Here is a 23004-nt window from a genome sequence, read left to right on the forward strand (position 1 = left end):
TACATGGCTACAGGTCCTTTTCCCTCACAAACCAAGAGGGTTGGAGCATGTCTCTGAAGAATGGAGTGCTAATTCTTGCTGATCAAGGTGAAGTCAATTACGTGCAGCGATCCATCTGATACGAACACAAACCTCCCAACTTGAATTCATCAGTAAAAAAAAGTCACCCACCTAGAAGTACTGGTCCTCTGAGACCACTACTGGACAGCCTTCTCTTGACATGGACTTTTGCTGACTGAAGTCTTTATTCAGTTACCTGTGTATCTGTGATGAAGTTGCTTTTCTGTTTCTCTGTGACATTTGGTTTGCCTAATTGTGCTTGGATCTAGTTGCCTGAGCGTTTTTAGAGTGCCATTCACAGCCCTTTAGAAACCTTCCGTCTTGCCACGACTTGATGCTGAGAAAACTCCTCTCTGCCCAGAATGTCAATCTGACTTTTGACATTTTCATTTAGCTCTGATGCCATGTTCCCCACTATGACAATTCTACTGAGAAATGTTCTGCTGGAAACTTGAGGTCATAATAATTACTGATTGACAAAAGCTTCAAGTTAATTTCCTTGAACAAGCATCTGATGAGACAATCAAATCCATCAAGGAAATCAGATTATTTTTTTTCAAAGCCACTAACTTGCTTCAGTTTGATGGATTAAAAAAAAAATGTTTGTGGTATTTTAAATCTTTAACCATTTTTGGATTATTTCCAGGTTTAAAGGAGAAAAATGATAGATTTCTCCATGTACTCTCAGACTATTGGACCCTTCTGTATATCCTGCCTCACAATGACGGGACACTGAAAAGATTTTACAACATTATTAATTATGGTACAGCAGTGAACCTGTACACTGTATCAATCTCAGATCTACATCCAACGCATTGTATTTCACTAGGCTGCACAGTTGACGACGTTCATTTAACAGTTGTTCAAAGTAAATATAGACTCCCCTTAGGGAAGACTGGGGTGGGGGGAGGGTCGGGTAGTCTGACTGAGTGAACCCTCATTACAACACCTCACATCATTAACAAAATGTCACTTAAATGTTACTCATTTTTAATTGGACAAAAATAAATACTTACGGAGTGCTGAGAGACACTGCAGCATGTCTGTGAGAGCAGAGGAGGGTCAATGCTGTTTTCTCATTGATACTGTACTCCCATATTATTTGTTACTTTAATATACAATATATTATAGTTCAAACAATACTATAATGTTACTATAAAATATAATATACTTTATCACTAAATGCTACCTTGCTTGTGTTCGCCCCCATTCGTTTTTTAATGAGACCTATGCACATCGCTTTAGGATTCCAGGCAGCAAAATCCTACTTTCAATGTGTCTTTTAGAGGTCTGAGATTACAGATGGCACAGCAATAAATCAATGTTGCTAAAAATCTGCAATCCGAGTAATCTTAAAAGTCCAGAATTATTCAAAATCCAGACTGCACAGTTTTTTAATTGAACGTAGAGTACAGCCACGGGTTGATTAGTTCAGCAGAGGGAGATGCACCGACGGGCAATCATTCATCGTGCAGCTTCCCGGACACACTCTGCATTTCATTCCAAAAATGAAAAACCTTTAAACACCTCAAAATGATCCATCATTTAAGGATTTTTTTTTTTTTTTTTTTTTTTTTTTTAATTTTCTGATCATATAGTCATAGCAGTAACCCAATGTATTAGATGATGTCAATAATTTAACAGATGAAGGGCAGTGTTTTTCAGTCTTTTGTCTCCATATCCCTCCATCTCTGTTTCTGTCTTTGAGTCTTGCTCTGAATGAGGCAAAACAAAAGTCTTTTTAAGATTAGGTGTATATGACAATTTTCATTCTGGTAATATACAAGTTAATTTGTATACCATCGATCGTAACAAATTGTTTGGTATCTGTATCACTGGGGAACTTTCATTTAAAAGAAGCACCATCTTGTAATCTGGTATACAGTTCTAATTACGATCCGTTAACCATGGCATTTTGGCTTGCTAACTCAGCTCAACTTGGAGCACGGCAACACATTTAGCGACATTTAGCGTATTGGCTTGACACCACAATTATCTAGTAGAAATTTAAAATGCAACTTTAATGCGTAGCGTCTTCCAGGTCGGGAAACCTGCAAGTGACCACCGGGTAAAACTGGTAACAAGCCTGAGTGGTGCTGCTGTAACCAGTTCTCCTAAATACAGTACCAGTCAAACGTTTCTCATTCATTGGTTTTTCTTTATTTTTATTTTTTTCAACATTGTAGATTAATATTGAAGACATCCAAACTATGAAGGAACACATATGGAATTATGTGGTAAATAAAAAAATGCTGAACAAACCAGAATATGTTTTATATTTTATATTCTTCAAAGTAACCACCTTTTGCTTTGATGACAGCTTTTCACACTCAGCATTCTTTCAATCAGCTTCATGAGGTCGTTACATGGAATGGTTTTCCAACAGTCTTGAAGGAGTTCCCAGAGGTGCTGAGCACTTGTTGGCTGCTTTGCCTTCACGCTGTGGTCCAACTCATCCCAGACCATCTCAATTGGGTTTAGGTCGGGTGATTGTGGAGGCCAGGTCATCTGACGCAGCACTCATCACTCTCCTTCTTGGTCAAACAGCCCTTACATAGCCTGGAGGTGTGTTTGGGGTCATTGTCCTGTTGAAATACAAATGCTGGTCCCACTAAGCTCAAACCAGATGGGATGGCATGTCACTGCAGAATACTGTGGTAGCCATGCTGGTTAAGTATGCCTTCAATTTTGAATAAATCACCAACAGTGTCACCAGCAAAGCACCCCCACACCATCTCCTCCATGCTTCACGGTGGGAACCACGCATGTAGAAACCATCTGCTCACCTTTTCTGTGTCTTACAAAGACACGGCGGGAGGAACCAAAAATCTCAAATTTGGAATCATCAGACCGAAGTACAGATTTCCACTGGTTTAATGTCCATTCCTTGTGTTTCTTGGCCCAAGCAAGTCTCTTCTTCTTGTTCTTCCTCAGTCGTGGCTTCTTTGCAGCAATTCGACCATGAAGGCCTGATTCACGCAGTCTCCTCTGAACAGTTGATGTTGAGATGTGTCTGCTTCTTGAACTCTGCGAAGCATTTATGAGGGATCTAATCTGAGGTGCTGTTAATTTGCGGTTTCTGAGGCTGGTAACTCTAATGAATTTATCCTCGGCAGCAGAAGTAACTCTTGGTCTTCCTGTCCTGGGGCGGTCCTCATGAGAGCCAATTTCATCATAACGTTTGATGGTTTTCACGACTGCACTTGAGGATACATTCAAAGTTCTTGAAATTTTCCAGATTGACTGACCTTCCTGTCTTAAAGTAATGATGTACTGTCGTTTCTCTTTACTTCATTGAGTGGTTCTTGCCATAATATGGATTAGAACTGTAGTCGAATAGGCCTGTATAGGCCACTGTATAGAACTGTGCACCAACCCTGCCTCTGCACAACACAACTGATGGTCTCAAACACATTAAGAAGGCTAGACATTCCACAAATTAGCTCTTGACAAGGCTCACCCGTTAATTGAAAACCATTTCAGGTGACTACCGAGTGAAGCTGATTGAAAGAATGCTGAGTGTGCAAAGCTGTCATCAAAGCAAAAGGTGGCTACTTTGAAGAATCTAAAATATAAAACATATTCTGGTTGGTTCAGCATTTTTTTGTTTACCACATCATTCCATATGTGTTCCTTTATAGTTTGGATGTCTTCAATATAAATCTACAATGTAGAAAAAAATTAAAATAAAGAAAAACCATTGAATGAGAAGGCGTGTCCAAACTTTTGACTGGTACTGTACATCCACGGTTTTGTCTGCGTGATGAAGGTATGTCAGCATCACAGTGAATATACAACTCATCTGGATAAGACTTTGTCATCATTTTAACTTTTGATTTTTAACCAAAACCAAATAATAACATGTAGTAGGCCTATAACATGAAGAACATGCTGTCAGTCATGTACAGTGTCAAGCTGTCTCAATCTCTGTTCTGTATTCAACGATGCGTGTGTGTGTGTGTGTGTGTGTGTGTGTGTGTGTGTGTGTGTGTGTGTGTGTGTGTGTGTGTGTGTGTGTGTGTGTGTGTGTGTGTGTGTGTGTGTGTGCGTGTGTGTGTTAATGGACTGTGATCAGCAGTTGCTGCAGCTCCCACTGTGAGTTTGTAGTGGAGTTTAATCTTTGTTTGAGTGGTCTGTATTAGAGAAGACAGCTGTTGTAGAGGTGTTGTCAAGATAATATGTGCTTATGCTGTATATACTGTTTCATAAGACCAGTAAGTACAATGCATATGCATGTGCATGTCGCAACCCTCTCTATTGAACCTAAAATGTTTTGAATCAAAGCAAAATGTAAAAACAAGACTTTGTAAAAAATACATCCTCACAAGTTCCATTTGAAAGCAACATTTTTCACATCTGAAGCTGGAAAGAAAATAAACTTTATCAGGGGTCAAGTTCATGGGAAAAAAAACTGCTGTTCTCAAATAATTATGTTGGATGAGTTATGTGCCTTTAAGAGATTTCAAATACAAAAATTTTGAGACAAGAGCATAAAATACGCCCACAGAAAGTCACCTGTTGTCATACGTCTCAGGAGGACAGGTTTAATGAAGTTAATTGAAGTCGTTTACAGTCAGAGAATCTACATAATGGAGCCAGATGAAATGTGTCAATAAAAACTGAATCTAGTCAGCACTTTTTAAGAAATCGTGTAATGGACTGTCATTTTGCAAAGACAGAGCAAAAATGTGCTGTGCCAGGAGGGCCTGGAGGCAACAACAGTCTCGGTACCAAACTTTTACCACGCTGACAAATGAAAGACATTCATGTTGAAACATAAAGTTTATTTCTCTACACATTCATAGAATTCCCACAAAGTAACAACAAAATCAGAAACATACAGAAAGCCAGTCTGCTGCTACTGTGTGACAAGTTCAGATTATGATACTGCTAAAAAAAAACAAAAAAACATTTAGTGGGCAATAAACATGAGATATTTTGATTCAAAGTGAGAACAGTTCAGGTGTGATCAGTCTGGCAGGTCAGGTCTGTGACGGATCCACCTGAAATGACAAAAGTCCAAGATCATCAGTCATAGTAGATTTAAGACAGACTGGATGGATGTGTCAGACAAAAACAACTCGAATCATATTTAGATAGAAGAATTCACCGAACCAAAAAAAACAGAATTTCTTGTGAAAATTATTTTGGCCTTTTTAAAATCAAGTTTATATTTTCATTCTGGTAATATACAAGTTAATTTGTATGCCATCGTTAAGGGTGGTTGATTTAAAAAATGAAGAATGATGATGTGTTTGGAAAATTGCCACTTGGTGCCAACACGTGCACGTATGATAATTTCTAACTATTCATTACATTCTCTTTGAAATGAATACTTATCACATTTGGTGTTGGATATATGAACGCAATAGACATCTATCGGAAATGTCTGCTGAAACAATTCCACTAATTTCATCCAGAATTGATATTTGTTCAAAATGTATTTTGTTCAAAATGTATTTTGAACAAATGGGTAGTTTTGCTAAGCACAAACATTTACTCTTCACTCATATACAAACAGATTTTAAAGGTTTTTTTTTACGTAAGCGAGTATTGCATTCAAGTCAATCAACATGCAAAAATGCATTCATGTCTGACCTAACCCCTGTCGCTAGCTTCTTAACCCTAAAAATCAAAGGTTTACGTTTGGGGTAGTGCTGACAACAACAAAGCCATAATAAAAAGATCTCTGACCCACATTTACCCGTAATGGAAATATGAACAACTTTTAGCTGGTCTGGTCTTTTGCTGGGCGCTCTCCAAGCCATCAGTCTTATCAAACGGCAGTGAAGAAGTCTACTATTTTTAACCTGACAGAGACTTGAGGAATTTACAGGGTGACAGTCTATCATCTGTTGAAAGTAGACCTCCACACTCGGGGGGTGGGGTAATTGGCTTTTGGAAGGTAATTATGTCTGTGATGCTTTCACTCAAGCAAAAACAAGATTCCTTCAAACCCCGAATGTAGATTAGTCAGTGACAGCCTAACGTGAAGTCTTACCCTTTTCAGGGAGCTGATGCTGCTCCCACGAATCGCTGCCATCAGGTCATCGCGGCTCGATTTCTGAGGTGGCGGCAGGCGGGAGGATTCGTCTCGCCTCTTCTGCAGTGACGGCTTCAGGGCGCTCTTCAGGTCTTTGAGAATATCTGCACTTTCCTTTTCGTTGGCGCCATTCTTGAGTTTCTTTGACTTCGGTTTCCTCTGGCTCATCTGAGCCTTCATGCCGTTCGAGTCTTCGTGCTGTTTCACCATTTCGGCGATCTTCCTCGTCGGTGGTTCTAGAGATGCCGGAGGGGAATTTCTCTTCTGATTTTCAGCGTTGTGATGTGAATTCGACAACTTCTTTGGTGGCTTGTTCTCTGCTGATAAACTGGAAACTTGTCCGGATGGCGCTGCTGGCCCCTCTTCCTTTTTCTGTTGGAGCCTCCTCTGTCGCTGTTGATCCTGGTTACGCGTCAGGATGCTGGTCGCTGCCATCCTTGGGCCCGGGAGATCAAACTGGTAACCAAGCTTGAGCAGAGTGGTGTTTTCTCTAAGCAGCTGGACCATCTCCATCTCCACTTTCCCCCCGCAGATGTGCCGCTGGTTATGGAAGCGAAGCTCCACCAGCGTCCTGTTTTGCTGCAGTGCCGCCAGTAGATCTAAGATACCCTGACCAGATACGAAGTTGGACTCAATGTTCAGGTTTCTGATGGAATGGTTCTCACGGAGCATCTTGGAGACGGCAAAGGCAACGCAGTCGTCAGCGCGAGTGTTGGCAAGGCTAAAGATGTGGACATGAGTGTTTGTGCACAAGGCCTCAGCAAAATGAAGCAAGGTCACCTGGGAGATATCTTCGATGTTGTTGAGGTTGACTTCAATCGTGGTGGGATCGTCACTCAGAATCTGCTCCAGAGCCTTGTCAATAACAGTGGGGTTCCCACTCGGTCTTTCAGGGGTTGCATCCAGGTTCTGGCCTGTGGTTTCAGTCCTGGATTCACTCCTCAAGCCTTTTGTTGGATTGTTCTTCTGAGGACCTTTGCTCCCCAGCAAAGCCTCATTCTTACATACATCTTTCTTTTCCACCTCATCTTCCTTTAAATAATTTTTGCCAAAAACACTTTTTCCTGCTTTCCTCTCCCTGTGTGAAATCTTCATCCTGTCATTGTCCAGAGTCTTGCAGGCGTCGCTGGTCACCATCCACCTGCTCTTATCGGAGTGTGCCTCCTGCAGATGATAGGACAGAAAATTAGGTCGACCCTAACATTTTCTGGCCTTTGCCTTTTAATTAAATACCATCTCCATCGCTGGCAGACGGTTATTAATGCTGGCATTTCTTAGACAATCTATATTTTTAGACCGTTGTCCAGCAACACGTGTAAGTAAACAGTATACTTGTGACACATCTGAGCACTCCTCCTTACTTTGGTCTGAAAACAAAAAGCTATTATTATTTGTTATTTGTATATTCGTATATTAAATATGTAGACTTTTTTTTATTTTTTATTTCAACTTTGTCTAGTCTGATTGTATAAAATAGGTAGACCATATAGTAGTTTTTAGAGTAAACTCAAATTTGTTTCTAAAATGTTCCATCCGGAATGTTTTTTAAGTGACAGGTTGTGTATTACTTATTCATAAACAAGGCTGTTGTTATACTTAACTACAAACTTTCTTCTTATAAGTACGGCATTATGAGCAGCACCCCTCTTTAGTATCCAGAAATAATCTGCCAACATACAGTAGAGGGGCTTCACTTTTCTTGGTACCACTTTTCCATGTATCCATATGAGTATACCAAAACAAAAACAAAAAAACCTCTTGGTTAAGTTTTACCAGTTGGATTGAGATTGAGGGGAAATTGAGAGTGAAACTGAGCTTCACATTATAAGTCGGAGTACAGATGTAAGCTTTTTTTAAATGTATTAATTGTGTTTTTGTCCAGTTAGAGGCAGCAAAAGCTGAAAACACAACATCTAATAAAATAACACTTTACTTTACTTTACTTTACTTTACTTTACTTTACTTTACTTTGGTTGTTAACATTAGGGCTGCAACAACTAATGAATGAAATAGATAAAAGACGGTTAATCAAAATAGTTGACAATGATTTTAATTGTTTAAACAGAGAAAGGTTTGGCAGCTCTTAATATAACATTTGCACAAACTGGTGTGTGAGGAAATGTGAGACGCTAACACTAAAGTTATGTGATATCCCAGGACCATGATTTTTAAACAAGTGCAGTGTCTGACAATTTGTTTATATCAGCAATCATATACATAGATGTGTTAACAAGATTTAAACACAATACAATCACCTCACATAAGGTTGGGCATATACAGGCCCATAATGAGCCATTATATTTGTGCTTGCCCTCAACTTGATCATAAATTGTGCTGCCATGCATATTTGTTCATATCAGATTGTATTTATTTCTCCATTATTAAAATGTATTGCAGCACCAATTAGCATGTTAGCAACCAGCTGCACACTTCCATATCAAGTAGACGCAGTTCTACATTTAAGTCCAGTATTCAGACTCTGGTATTTTTCAACTGTCTAAATAGCTGCTGGAGGCCCATTTTCAGCTGCCTCCTGCTACTGGAAACACTGAGGCTGCCCCAGACAGTAAAAGTGCCTAAATTAAAAACAAGCTGAAAGGGGCTAAACAAATTATATACAAAGCTGCAAGGTTGTAAAAAAAAATTGGTTTCAGAAATACCTGTGATGAATTCTGCAGTTCCCAAAATCACCAAAAGCAATTCTCAGCACTCTAGTTTCCAGAAAAGCTGACAGGAAGTTTACTGTCTTCGTAATATGTCTGTCATAGACAACTTAGTATTCATGTTCCTGCTCACCTGTCCACGTTTGGACTCCTCTTTCTCATCTTCCAGCAGCTTCTTGTTCTCGTCCTTCCAGTACTTCAGCAGAGTGTCTCTGTCGAACGTCCCCGTCGGGATTTTGGCGGTCTGGTCTTTCTGCCTCTGGCCGATGGGAATGTTGTCGTCGGGGTCGAGGTCGGCCAGCTCCCTCTCCAGCTCCTGGAGCTCCTCCGAGGACAGCGTGGCCAAAAGCTCATCCTCATCCACCTCCTCATACTTCTTCAATTCCCTGCAGTACCCAAAGGTACTCATGGTTTACTGCTGCTTTTAGGACTCTCCCAACACTTCAATTGCTAATTTGAACTTGTCTTTTTCTTCCTAAGTTGTTCTCTCTTTCCTGCTTTAGTTCACTTGTTTCTCCATCAGATTCCTTTAGATCAGGGATGCTGTAGATAAATGGTGAATCCCACACGCTGGTCTCAGCTGCCAGAAGTCCCTGGCAGGGAGAAAGGGGAGGGGCCGCCATGCCTCTGATGGTCCTGTCTTTTTTTAGGGTGTTGGGTGGGGGGGTTCAATGAGATAGACTTACTGTAGGAATGTGAGCCCCCTGAGTGGCTTGTGCTGATAGCCGATGAGCGAGTCATACCTCGAAAAAAAACAGAGGGAACAAATCGCCTAGGGGAGTCCTCTGAGATGAGGCTGTGTGGTGTTATGTAACATGTAAGGACCCTGAAAATGCGGTGTGGTTGTGGAGTTATTGGGAAAACAGTTGTTCTCTCTAAGGATGATGGAATTACGTACAGTGTAGCTCCGGCTGGCACCGAGGAGCACTGATAGTAGACGCTGATGCTGTTTATATCAGGACACAATGATCTAAAGCCAGGACAAAACTGATCACAAGTCATTGGGACAAAATGGAAATTTAAACATCTGCAATTCCATCACATCTGAGCCAACTATATCTGCTGGGGAACATCATGAGATGAGAACAAAATCTCCATAATAGATACTAAATGGACCTATAAATTAGGCTGTTTTGTCAAATGTTATTTTTAAGGTCAAGAATGATCTCAACAACACATTTAAACTCCATTTTATACCCGGATTACAATGTAGTGGAATCCGGTCTGGTCTAAAGATTTCTAGAAAACAAATTAAACAAAATAAAAAAAAGAGAGAAAAAAGACAAAATGTCCGACTCTAGATTTAAATGATGTAAAACCTTTAGCGTAATATAAGTTATAGAGCAGCCTGCGACGGTATGTATATGTGGTGGCGGGGCTTGGTTTGGCTCAGCTGCAGGAGGGACTGATTGGGGGAGTGGTTCAGGGAACGGTGCCTGGAAGGGGCTTGATTAACCCCAGCTGAAATGGATCAGTGATTGACTCTCTCTTGCCCTTAAAAACCCAAGCAGCAGGGCACCAGGGGCTCACGCCGGAGGACACAAAACAGCTGGCTAGCTGCAGACGGTGCGTGGGGCAAGTGTGCAAATGACTGAGAGGAGAACACAACGGATGTGTGATATTGGCTGTGTGGACTAAAACACATTAGCACACTATACTTTGGCTGGTTGTTGTGCGTTCAGGCCGGAAGAACCCTTGATGATGGCAAGATGTCTGTCACAGTATACATGCACAACAGTCATTACAATTGTAAGACATGAAGATTGTCGGCACATTCAGCAGTGTGGCTCATTCTGGCTACCGGCTTTGGGCTGATTTGGGTAAAGAGAAGTTCTGCGTTCATAGAGCTTTAAATGTTTACCCTCTAGTTTGTCTCATCTGTCTGATCATTTTAGTGCTCAGGTTTCTCGACCCATTGGACTTGTTTGTTGCGAGGTCATGTGGGTTGTTTTGTGGTTGCCAAGGCAACCATCCGAGCAGTGTAACGACATGGATCCATCCCCGAGCCCACGTAGCAAGTTGAAGTTGTATCATGTTGCATGTCTGAGGTGAAAAGACTTGTCAATGACATAACATCACTCTCATCCTAAATCTGTGGTCAATTTGACCTTTGACCTGGATTACCGCTGATTACCATCAATCACTTGGCTGTACAGTTGGGCTGAGAAGGAAAACGGGTTCAGTTACAAAATAAAGAACTGAACTGGTGCAATCACCGCAAGCATTCACTTGTATATTTATCCTACATTCTATTAATTTTATTGCTATAATAACAACTACAGTTTTTGTTTGCAGTTAGCTCTGCTGCCCCCAACTGGCCAAACATGCAGTTAATATAATTTAGACATTTGTACAATCAACGACACAATCAGCCCTCAAATATGGCTCCTAATGCGATGTATACACAAACACAATGAGCTTTGTTTCAGCTCATTAACACCCCTTCAGACGACAGCTGTCCACAGATCTGACCTGATTTCCAGCTGGTGTCAACAGTTTGGAGGTCGTTGAAAACAACGTGACCTGTGTTATCGAGTTCTCGGGCAACCTGTCGGAACGTGGAGCCGTGTTGGTGTTGTTTCTGCAGGTCAGAAGGTTCTACTTTCACTGTCTGTAAAGCCAGATGAAGCAAATTAAACCTCATATTGTTTGCTGCCAGCGTACATGTATACACTATAAAGACGGATGGAGCGTGGTGTGATGTCATCCATTGGTTTGCATTCAATTCAGTTTTTTTACACAGCGCTAAATCATAACATGTTGTCTGCAAGCACTTTACATAGTAAGGTCAAAACCTTCCTACCAGATGGGGTGAGAGGATGGTGCAGATAGAAAAGAACATCATAAAGAGAAAAAAACAATAATAGAGGGGTCTAAAAGCGAAAAGACACGCATGGGTTTACCAAAAGTAAACTCTGGGTGAGAAGTTAGAGTTAAATAATAATAAGAGTACCCAGAGGTCTTAAAGGTATGAAGGAGCTTGGTCATTAAGGGTTCTGTATGAATGAGTCTACAGGGAGCAAATGACGAAAAGCTATATGGGAGAAATGTGATCTCAGTACTCTCGCTGCGGCAGTGGGATTCAACTGGAGACTTTTCAGAGAGTTATTGGGACATTCTGATTATAGGGAGTTACAATATTCCAGCAAAGAAAAAAACAAACTCATGGAAGAGTTTTTCAGCGTCACTTTAAGTAAGGATGTTCCATTATGAGAATATTGTCCAGGTGAAAGAAGGCAGTCCTATAGACTTGCTTTATATTCGAGTTAAGGGACATATTCTCTTCAGAATACTTAAGTCTCACTTAAAGGAAGTCATTATGTAGCCATATTATGCATAAAACAAACAAATATAACCTTGAACTTGAATTTATTGATATTGAAACCATTAATCGCTCAGCTTTCTCTGACAATATATATCACACACTGAGAAATGTATTGTTTCAGTTGACAACATTTACCTTCAACACTGAGTGGACATCTACATCAAAGTTGTCAATTCTTTATTTTAATGCCCATTTGAAACAGCATAAAAAAATAAAAAATAAATTACAGTCATCCAGTACAAATCAGGGCTTGTATTTGTCAAAGTGCTTAAAAGGGAAATTTTGGACTTGATTGAAAGAAAGAAAATGCAATAATAAAAATAATTAAGTAAACACCTAATGAGGCTAAAACATGTAATCTAAATTAGTGAAATGAAAAAGATAAGTTATTTATCACACCTTTTACAACTTATAAATATGTTAAGCTTCGGAGAGTTTCGGGTCTGAGAGACCCTTAATGACTGCAGCACAAAGCAAAGGTGAACACCCTCTTTTTCATGTTCAGGAGAGATTGTAATAAAAATAATCAGCAAAAATGAACAACAGCTTGATGGCCTGGCTCACAGATTTCACACGCGATATAAGACATGTATGTTATATCATACACTGCTCAAAAATAAATAAAGAGAACACTTAAACAACACAATGTAACTCCAAGTCAATCACACTTCTGGGAAATCAAGCTGTCCAGTTAGGAAACAACACTGATTGTGAATCAATTTCACCTGCTGTTGTGCAAATGGAACAGACAACAGGTGGAAATGAGGCAATTATCAAGACAACCCTATAAAGGAACGGTTCTGCAGGTGGTGACCACAGACCATTTCTCTGTCCTCGTCCTTTCTGACTGATTCTTGCAGGACCGCTATCTGCTCCTTTGTGCAAGGAGGAACAGGAGGAGGACTGACAGAGCCCTACAAAATGACCTCCAGCAGGCCACTAATGTGCATGTTTCTGTTGAAACTGTGAGGAACAGTTTCAACAGGGTGGTACGAGGGCCCGACGTCCACAAGTGGGGCCTGTGCTTACAGCCCAACACCGTGCAGGGCGATTGGCAGCTTGGGCGATTGGCAGCTTTGCCGTTGGCGCCCTGTGCTCTTCACGGATGAGAGCAGGTTCACACTGAGCACATGTGACAGACATGACAGAGTCCGGAGACGCCGTGGAGAACGTTCTGCTGCCTGCAACATCCTCCAGCGTGACCAGTTTGGCGGTGGGTCAGCGATGGTCTGGGGAGGCATTTTTTTGGAGGGCCGCACAGCCCTCCATGTGCTAGCCAGAGGTACCCTGACTGCCATTAGGTACCAGGATGAGATCCTCAGATCTATTATTCTATATTATCTTATTGCTTCTGTATGCTGCTGTAGCGAAAAAATTTCCCCTCGGGGATTAATAAAGTAACTACCTACCTACCATATGCTGGTGCAGTGGGCCCTGGGTTCCTTCTGATGCATGACAATGCTAGGCCTCATGTGGCTGGAGTGTGTCAGCAGTTCCTGCATGATGAAGGCGTTGATGCTATGGACTGGCCTGCCCGTTCCCCAGACCTGAATCCAATCCAGCACATCTGGGACATCATGTCCATCCACCAACGCCACGTCGCACCACGGACTGTCCAGGAGTTGACTGATGCTTTGATCCAGGTCTGGGAGGAGATCCCTCAGGAGAACATCCGTGGTCTCATCAGGAGCATGCCCAGGCGTTGTAGGGAGTGCATACAGGCACGTGGAGGACACACACACTACGGAGCCTCATTTTGACTTGTCTTGAGGAATTTCCACAGAAGTTGGATCAGCCTGTGATCTGATTTTTCCACATTTATTTTGAGTATGATTCTGAATCTAGACCTCCATGGATAATGATTTTGATTTCCATTGATCATTCTTATGTTATTTTGTTCTCAACACATTCCACTATGTAATGAATAAAGATTTTCAGCTGGAATATTTCATTCATTGAGATCTAGGATGTGTTGTTTAAGTGTTCCCTGTATTTTTTTTAGCAGTGTATATTACATCACCTTGTTTTGTTTACACTCATCAGGGTTGCAAAAACTAGAATACAACTTTAGTTTTTTTTCTTCTTCATATTTTCAGCAATTCTCCAGTTTTTTTTCATCCTCAACTGAATATTGATACTTCAGAAAAATATTCAGGTATTGATTTCACATGTTAATCTCTACTGGAGATTTTAAGTGTTTTACATAAAAACCTAGAAACTGTGTTCTACATCGGGGTGAGATGGATGGGATGCATTCTGCAGTTCAAATCCAAACTAACATCTGTGTCTCTGTATAAATGGCTACCTATATTTTTACACTAACACTGTCTACGAGACACTGCATTGTTCTGAAACTAAATTGGTTTCTCATGTACATTTTGGTGCACCACAATTAATACATTTGATTTATTAAAAAGTAATAAATCAAGTAGCACTCTTAGAAACTGCATTGCTATTGGCAGGAGGTGGTTAGGGTGAATGATGGGAGTACAAAGCATTTGACTATCACACCCGAAGTTTGCCTCAAGAGAGTTATCTCTCTTTGGTTTAGTAAAAACAAAAAGTACTTTGTCGGTCGCTGCAACTTTTTGCTGTAAATAACACTATCTATCTATCAAACTTAACCAAATGCTGGGAGTGGCCCAACATAAAAAAGTTAGATAATGCTTAAGTCCCTGCAAGTGGATATTGTAGAGATAATATTGTTGAGCAAAATGATGTTGCCAGTGATCATATTACTGAATGTGAATGTGTTTGCAGCTTGCCAAAAGCATAAATAAACATTCCCTCATTAAGATAAAAAAAACAAAAAACTTTTATGTTTGATGTTTGGCTGATGTGCACAAGTTAGAGTATTAATGAATAAATTATGAGCTATACAAAGCATGTGACTTAAACATCACTTAGAGAGACTAAAGGGATGAAAATATCATCTCTGTGGGGAACCATGTAACTATCAAACAAACAAAGTGCTGCAAAGTACTGCTTTTTTAATTACGTGATATCATGTGTCCTTCTTCAATCACACCTGATGGGAGAATTAGTGCCACCAACTGTTAAATTGACAGTTCTGCATTTTATGGGAATTATTCCAAAACTTGAGCTAAATTAAATGGAAACCAGGGTAAAAAGAAAACTGTTAGAATATCTTTAAGAATAAATAATTCTGCAGATGGAGAGTAAATCCTGGTGTCTTTTTGGCCACTGAAAGGATTAATCAGTGATCGCTTGAGAGTTGCTCTCAAATGTTACCTTTATACACTTTAGTGTTAGATGAGTCTGTAGCTTGATAAACACGTGATATTCTTCAGGCTCAGCAGAGAACTGTTTTACTCCAAACTTGGTTCTTCAGAGTCGTTTTTACAACTTGGTTCAATACAGGTCCTGTTACATAAACTAGAAGAAAAGAAAAAAACAAAGTCATAGCTGATGTTTAAGACTCAGTAGATCTAAGAGGAACTCCTGCTTCCCCCCCCTCAGTCCTGCCTGCAGATTATTTCGGAGTACAGGTCGTTTTCTTTGAACAGCAGGTAGTCCTTCAGCCTGTTGGGCAGGTGGATGGACGTCAGATGGCCGCAGCTCAGGTTTTTCCTGATCACTACTCGACTCAGGTGAGACAGAGAGCGAGGGTTACCTGGAAAACAGAGAACAGTTTGTATCAAATATCTTTCCCTTACAAATAAATCAGGTATGTCCCCTTCTGATGTGTAAAAGCATCATGTTTAACCCTCCCGTTGTCCTTGGGTCAAAATGACCCACAGCTGTGTTCAACCAAGTTCTATTTTATTTTCACATTTTTGGGGATTATTGGTGACAAGGAGGCTGTGAGGGTTTCTTTAAAGAATGATCACCAATGATCCCAAAAAAATATAAAAATACGGAAATAAAATATGACTTGGTTGAACACAGCTGCGGGTCATTTTGACCCGAGGACAACGGGAGGGTTAATCTAATAATTTTTTTACCACACTGTTAACTCACCAGTGGTCCTGTGAATGTGAGGCCACTCCTTCTGTTCCTCCAGCATCTTTGTCAGCTTGCTGCAGAGAGAAACCTGACCAACGTAGTCGAGGAGGATCAAGACGACTCGGCCCACCAGGTTCACCAGCCAGGAGACGCCGACATAGTCGCAAAACTTGACGACAGAAGAGATTCAGTTGAAACAGGCTGATGAGTTGTCAGAGGGGTAGGGAGGAGTGGGGGGATTACTGAATTTCTGTTGATGCACTGTTGTAGTACAGACATTTCCCATAATGCAGCATGGGTGCAGTATCTGTTTTGCTGTGAGTACCACTCAGCAAATCTGTTGTTAGCTTTCATTGGAGCATTTGTAAACAGGTTAAAGTCATAATAAATCTGCCTTTTGATTTCATATTTTCAGTTTAATTTAGATTTGGAAAACTTGATGAATCTGTTTACCTGTTTAAACTTGTTTGGAAAACAAGATATACCTGTCAATTCGAGGTGAGTCTGCCTGTTTACTTCCTTTGGATTTCAGACATTACACATGCACTTTTGGGGGGGTTATTTCACCCTTTTTTTTCACAGTGCGTGTGTGTTACTTTGGTATTTTTTGTGAAATATTTGGCTTAAAGATTTCAAAAATTTGAGTGACTTCATGACTGAGGAAAAATGTGGGTCTTGAGATCAGATCAGTTGAGAAACACTACTCTGGGGATCATAAGCAGGAAAATTGGCATAATTATAGAAAAGGCTAACTAAAAGTTATGAACTGTAGTTTTGTCTGACCAGCAATCTACGACTTCAAAATATTCAGTTTACTTTGATATATGACCAATAAAAGTAACAAACAACTTCTGTTTGGCAGGTTTGCTTGATAAATGACTTGTCTGTTGATTGACTTACCATTTCAGCTCCAACTACTTTGACTTAAGGTGTTTTCACAACCTGTACAATCTTCAATAATAAAAGGCCAAACAATCTTAAAAAAACAACAACATTGCAGCAGCAATGTCATACGTCACACTTTGACAAACTGATAAAACTTCCATGGTAAAAAAAAAAAAAAAAAAAAAGAACTCACAGCAACTTTTTCCTCTTGATCTTGTAAGCATCCAGCCTCACTCAGGTGGTCCCAGTGGTCGTCATGGTTACAAGAGAAACACTTCTCTGCATCGTAGCCATTATTGAGCAGCAGCCTAAGCATCACCTCATCTTTCAGGCAGTACTGCAACGCTGAGGGAAAAACGGTTTCGTGCACTACAGTGAAGTAGTAGCTTACATCAGCTCCAGCAGCTATCAGCTGCTTCACTATCTTGTAGTATCCCGACCTGACCGCCACCAGGAGGCAGCGCAGAGAGTCCAGGTCGGGTTTGGCTCCCGACTTGAGCAGCATCTCGGTACACGTGGCGTCTCCATTGGAGACTGCGAAGAAGAGCGGGCTTTTCCTCATGTCTCCATAGTTTTCAGAGATATAAGGGGCTAACAGCGCGTTGACATCGAAGCCGTTCTGCAGCAGGAGCTCCAGGCAATGCGTGTGACCTCCATCTGTGGCGGAGTGGACGGGGCTTTGGCCTGACAGACGCAGTGCACGTCTGGTGGTGATTGGGATCAAAATCTTCAACGCTCTGATAGGAAAAAAATAATTGATTATTAGAGAGGAACTAAATCAGAAACTGAGCTACATGGAAGCAGTTGTTCAGGATATCTTTACAGAGAAATCACACGAATTTCAAATGTGCACAATCACATGTATCCTCTGGTCACATGTGAAACATGTAGAACTGTATTTTCCTCATTGGAAACGTGGTTTTGGAACATTCTATTATTGGGTGAAGCCCATGTAGATTCCCATTTGAAAACCTTTCCACATATTTTACCCATTTTGTTATATGTTGCAACATGTGATCACGTGTCCTATGTGGGAAACTCATGTTTTTTTCTGTAAGGGTAAGCAGGGACAGGGGGTGAACTGAGAGTGTAGAAAAAAAAAGACAATTAGGAAGGACCTTTTGGTGCATGGAGGCAAGTCCAATTGTCTTTCTACTGGGAGATGACGTCCTTCTATTGCCACAGAACCTTAAGTAGGTCAACCTTTGCCGTGTTATTCTGCATTAATATGGCACTTCACATGTTTGAATACAAAACTGATCGTTTCACACAAACAACTTTTCTATGGATGGAGGGCTATGGATGAAACCTTATCTGTCTGCCCACTTATGGAACAAAATATTCTTGATGCAACTGATTGAACCTGAAGAAAAGATACAAGAATGTAAAATCTGGATTGCATTTCAGGGGAAGTCGATTAAACATAAAATGGCGTTTACAGGATGAACTGATTCATGTCTTGTGTGGTTGAAAAGATAGCAGCCCAAAGTTTGATCAATTGTTACAGCGTAGGATTGAAAAATTATAAGTTTGGAAATGACAAAAATCTGAGCCTGCAGAGTTAGAAAGAAGGTAGACCTCTGAGGCTTCATGCTACATTATAGCTGCTGTCAGCATCACACATCTAAAATGTACTTTTCCAAGCAAGAAAAGTACAGGATAAAATCTCTGAGCAGTCATGTCATAGGCTTTTTTTTTATTTTTACAAAAAGGCTTATTGTTCATCAGCCTGCTGTTATTGAATAGCTCTGTAACAATGACCCACTCACAGGTACTGTCCTTCATACGCCGCTCGATGGATGGGCAGCTGGCAGCTGAGGTTGGGAATGTTGGGGTTTGCGCCATGCTGCAGCAGCATGTCGATACAGTCTGTATTACCCGAACCTGAAGCGTCATAAAGGACACTGTCGCCATTGGGCGCCTGGGCATTTACATCCGCACCTAAATGAAGAACCAGAAAAACACATTTTAGAGCACAAAGTTCTGTCACAGAGGCGAGGGAAAAACTGAAAATCACTCATGCTCACATTCATGATTAATTTAGGATCACCAGTTAACTTGGCATAGATATATTTGTGCTGGAAACTGAAGCACCCAGAAAGCAAGGAGCTCAGGGAGAACATCTGAATTCCATGCAGAAAGGCCCCAGCCGACCAGCAGGTTCAAACCCAGAACCTTCTTGCTGTTAGGCAGCAGTGCAAAAAACTGCACCAACTGCCCATAACAGATATAACTCTTGAAGTTACTCAGTTGACATAAACCTGCAATGACACTTACTGGCCAGCTGGAACAAGTTGTGAACACAACACTGGCAAAATTATTGGAAACCGATCTGCCAAAAGACAGAAAAGCTGCAGAATCTTTGACATGACTGTAGCAAGGTTGGTGCTACCGGGGTCTCTCCTGGACACAGATGACACCCTCAGTCGTACGTTCAGGTGTAAAATGCTTTTATTTGCCCGGCCCTTACACCAATGTACTCATGCAACCGCTTCCTCTTTCCTCCTTCTCCCTGCTCCCCTTTATTAGGGGAGAGCTCATCAGTTCACATCCAGCTCAGCTGTGCTCATCAGTTCGTATTCGGCTCAGCGGCGCTCATTACACCTGCCCGGCACCGTTCCCTGAACCACTCCTCCCACTCTCCACCCCCTGCAGCTGAGCTAACCACACCCCGCCACCACAATGACTCAAGTGACTAAGAAAAGCCACGAAGAGCAAAGACTGGTCATCCTAAGAAAATTACACATTCAAGACCTGATCACCAGGATTCATATGAATCATATATTTATATGACATCATAATGAAAATCATAATTTTCATCAATATGAAAAACAGGTAAGATATTGTTGTGCTCATGATGAAATAGTATTGATAGAATGTAACTACATAAATGTTCTGTAATTACTCAGTACTGTGCATTTCCTACAACTTTTGCTTACTCCACTTTTTTAATCTGACCAGCATGGAGGACGTTTAATATAAAAATATAATCAATAAAAACATGATCATGTTATTTTAGAAGTACTTAAAATTAACCCCTCTATTGCTAACTGAAACAATAAAGTGATACATGCATCGATATCCATGCAAAATTCCAGTTATATGGTAGCGGGCCATTATGCATGATGATGACTTCAGTGCTCATTTTTGTTCTTTAAATGTATGGTGATGCTTTGGTAGCTTTGTTCTTTTACACAAGTATGATTTTGAATGTTGGACTTTTGTTTGTAAAAGAGTATTTCTGAGGATTTAAATACTTCTGCTACGACCGGGTAACAGTAAAAAAGGTTTAAAGCGGCATTTTTGGGGAGCAACAGAATAAGCTGTTAAACATCAGACATATTATCACCTGATAAAGTAGTTGTGCACCAAATGTTAGTAGAATGCACAAAGCAGCAACAGAGTGACATGATCATCTGATTTGAGTCATGTTTTTGGACTTCTGATGAAGTGAATCCACTAAGCTCTGTTTTAGTCTCCACCAACTCCTTAGAAAAATATTTGGTTCTTTGGTCATTAATTGTTACACTTTTCATCACTAGGTTGTCTTCACCAGCCGTTTGGTCTTAAGCAGGTATTTTACAGAAGGTTCATCAGAGCGTTTTAGATTTTAACAGCCGCTGCTGCTGGAAACAATAAGACTGTATACCAGACAGTAAATGAGCAGTTAAACAAAGTCTAGGATCTACAAGAGGCTACAAACTCCATAAAGTAATTTAATGAATTATCAAATTAAGAGTATCATTCACTGCAGCTGTAAATGTAGCTTCTGTGAGCTATTGCATTCAGTGGAAAATGTAAAGTATTAATGGTTCACCATGATTGATAAGGAGCTCCAGAACTTCTGGGTGGCTGTACTCAGCAGCGATGCCCAAAGGAGTCACTCCATGCTGGTCCGTCTCTGCAACCTGACCTCCGTTCTGCAGTAGGAGCTCCATGACGTGAACACAGCCAGCCCTGGAGGCCTCGTGCATGGCTGTCCACTTCTTCAGACACACCTGCTCCACTGGAGCACCCCCAGCTATGAGACTGGAAACCATTTGATGAGACCCCGCTCTGACTGCTGCAGAGAGGACATGAGAGGAAAAGGAAGTGATTTTGAAGATGGACAAAACTTCCCCAATGTTTTTTTTTTTTTTGCTACTGTCCGCTGTCGAAGACCAGAAGGGACACAGTGTTTGGAAACAGGGCCTCTGACCTAAAAGTAGAGGGGATTCATTCTTGCTGTTGGTGGTGTGGGGAGAAGCTCTGTGGTCCAGCAGGATCTTGACATTTTCCACCAATCCAGCTTTCACTGCCAAAGTCAGGGCGGTCTCACCCTCCAGAATCTTTTCCTCCAGAGACAGACTGAAAAATGTTGAAGCACACAGAAAAAAGGTTTTACTTTGAATTCACCAGTGAAGTTCATTCATTGAAAGGACACTCTGAAATTGAGACACTGAACGTGAAAATTGCACACTGCCTGGTTTTTGAGTTCATTGAAAACCTGCGTCATCACCAGCAGCTGCTCTCTCCTCTTCACTTCTGACTGTCATGTGAAATAAAAAGCGTTGACCTCTTACCCACCGTACAGCACCATCTCCAAGATGGTGACCAGAGGTTGGACTGCCGCTCTGTGCAGAGGATACCAGCCTTCTTCATCCGCCTGACTGAAGGCTGCTTGGAAATCACAGAGCTCCTGCAGAGCCAATATGTTACCTGCAGAGACAATGTCAGGAGTTTTTTTTTCTATTTTCTGTGGAATATTAAAATGTCAACCTCAGGGGTCATTTAAAATGCTCTTTTATCTTCTTGAGTAACATTGCATTTCACTTTAGCCCTTCATGCCTGCCCCCATTCCTTGAAAAGCACAAACATGTTGGAAATGACTTTTTTCATCAAATTATCCCTCCTATCACCATCAGCAAACAGCATAAAATAATGAAAAGTGTGCAGTCAACCATGTGAATCAGGATTGGACTTCTTACCTTGTTTGATGTCCCCTGTAAGCCTCGTGGCTTCACCTCTTAACGTACAGACGGGAAGATAATGTTCTCTCTCACATGACTCCTGATTGAGTTCCTGAATGTCATGATCAGGAAGTTCATCTTCATCCTTGTAATCAGCGGCATCCATCCTTTCTGACAGTAGACAGGCGCAAACACACAAAGCTTCACTTCACACAAATGCAGTTCCTCATTTCCACATACTGTAGCAGATGCACTGATTGTTTGAATTCCACTTAAATCAAAACGGCTAAAGGTTTTTTAGTGGGAACCCCAGGCTCAATGCTGGTGTTTGATTACTGACACAGATTCAGCAGCTGAGGTCAGATGTAATTTTGTTGGAGCAAACTGTAAGGCCTACATTCTTAGTCTTGATTATTGTTTGTTTTTTTTTTTTTAATTTGCTATCACTTACATTTTCTCTACTCTGACCCTGATCTCAAAACTATTTGAACTTATATAATATTAGTAATTTAACCCCAATAATTAAAAAGTTCCATCATTTTGTTTAGGAATATCTGCCAAATAAACCTGAAACATAATCAAATGTGTCTTTCTCACCTAATAAACGTACCAGTGTCGCAGTCACAGGACGAAGCAGCAGTGCAGTGTTTGTGTCATGGCTAAACTACCCCCCATACACATAACACGCAAACACTCTAGTGTGCTATTTATAGGTGTCACCTGTTCCAGAATATTTAACACGCAGGCTGTGCCGCAGCATCTAATGGAGTGTAATGTCACTGCGCACATTTTCAACATCTAGTGACAAACAATAATGAGCCAGTTGTGTGAATATTTGTTGTATGATTCATCAGAGAGTGGCAATGTTTTCATTACAGCATAGATCATTCCAACACATGCTCAAAAAAATCTATAAAAACTTGCTGAAATAATGAGGTTTGAGACGTGAGACGAGTGACAGTTTCTTTTCCATCAGCTGAAGATTTACAGGACTGACCTTTGGCCTCTTTGGTTTTAATTAGCATTTTTATGATCAAACTGAAAAACGCTGAACAGGTTGAACATGCAGTTTAGAAAGTTTTTGTCTGTGAACACACTTTTGGGCCAAAACTA

The 23004-nt window shown here is 40.8% G+C and overlaps 2 protein-coding genes across 2 annotated transcripts; both read right to left on the reverse strand.

The window, feature by feature from the left end:
* Window positions 1-5042: 5042 nt before the first annotated feature.
* lmod2a (leiomodin 2 (cardiac) a) lies at window positions 5043-9175 on the reverse strand. The gene is made up of 4 exons (XM_069718719.1): window positions 8916-9175; window positions 7300-7321; window positions 6062-7249; window positions 5043-5063 (listed from the first exon to the last, which is right to left on the reverse strand). The coding sequence occupies exons 1-4, from the start codon at window positions 9173-9175 to the stop codon at window positions 5043-5045; spliced, it is 1491 nt and encodes a 496-aa protein (XP_069574820.1).
* Window positions 9176-14029: 4854 nt separating this feature from the next.
* LOC138632863 (ankyrin repeat and SOCS box protein 15-like) lies at window positions 14030-22515 on the reverse strand. The gene is made up of 9 exons (XM_069718718.1): window positions 22502-22515; window positions 21910-22062; window positions 21505-21640; window positions 21141-21289; window positions 20760-21005; window positions 18712-18883; window positions 17136-17679; window positions 16073-16226; window positions 14030-15725 (listed from the first exon to the last, which is right to left on the reverse strand). The coding sequence occupies exons 2-9, from the start codon at window positions 22055-22057 to the stop codon at window positions 15568-15570; spliced, it is 1707 nt and encodes a 568-aa protein (XP_069574819.1). The 5' UTR covers window positions 22058-22062; window positions 22502-22515; the 3' UTR covers window positions 14030-15567.
* Window positions 22516-23004: the final 489 nt, after the last annotated feature.

Source organism: Brachyistius frenatus, unplaced genomic scaffold, assembly GCF_029030835.1.
Source record: "Brachyistius frenatus isolate BFR_SWC_R1_liver_20210118 unplaced genomic scaffold, ASM2903083v1 Contig_197, whole genome shotgun sequence".
Classification (NCBI taxonomy): Eukaryota; Metazoa; Chordata; class Actinopteri; family Embiotocidae; genus Brachyistius; species Brachyistius frenatus.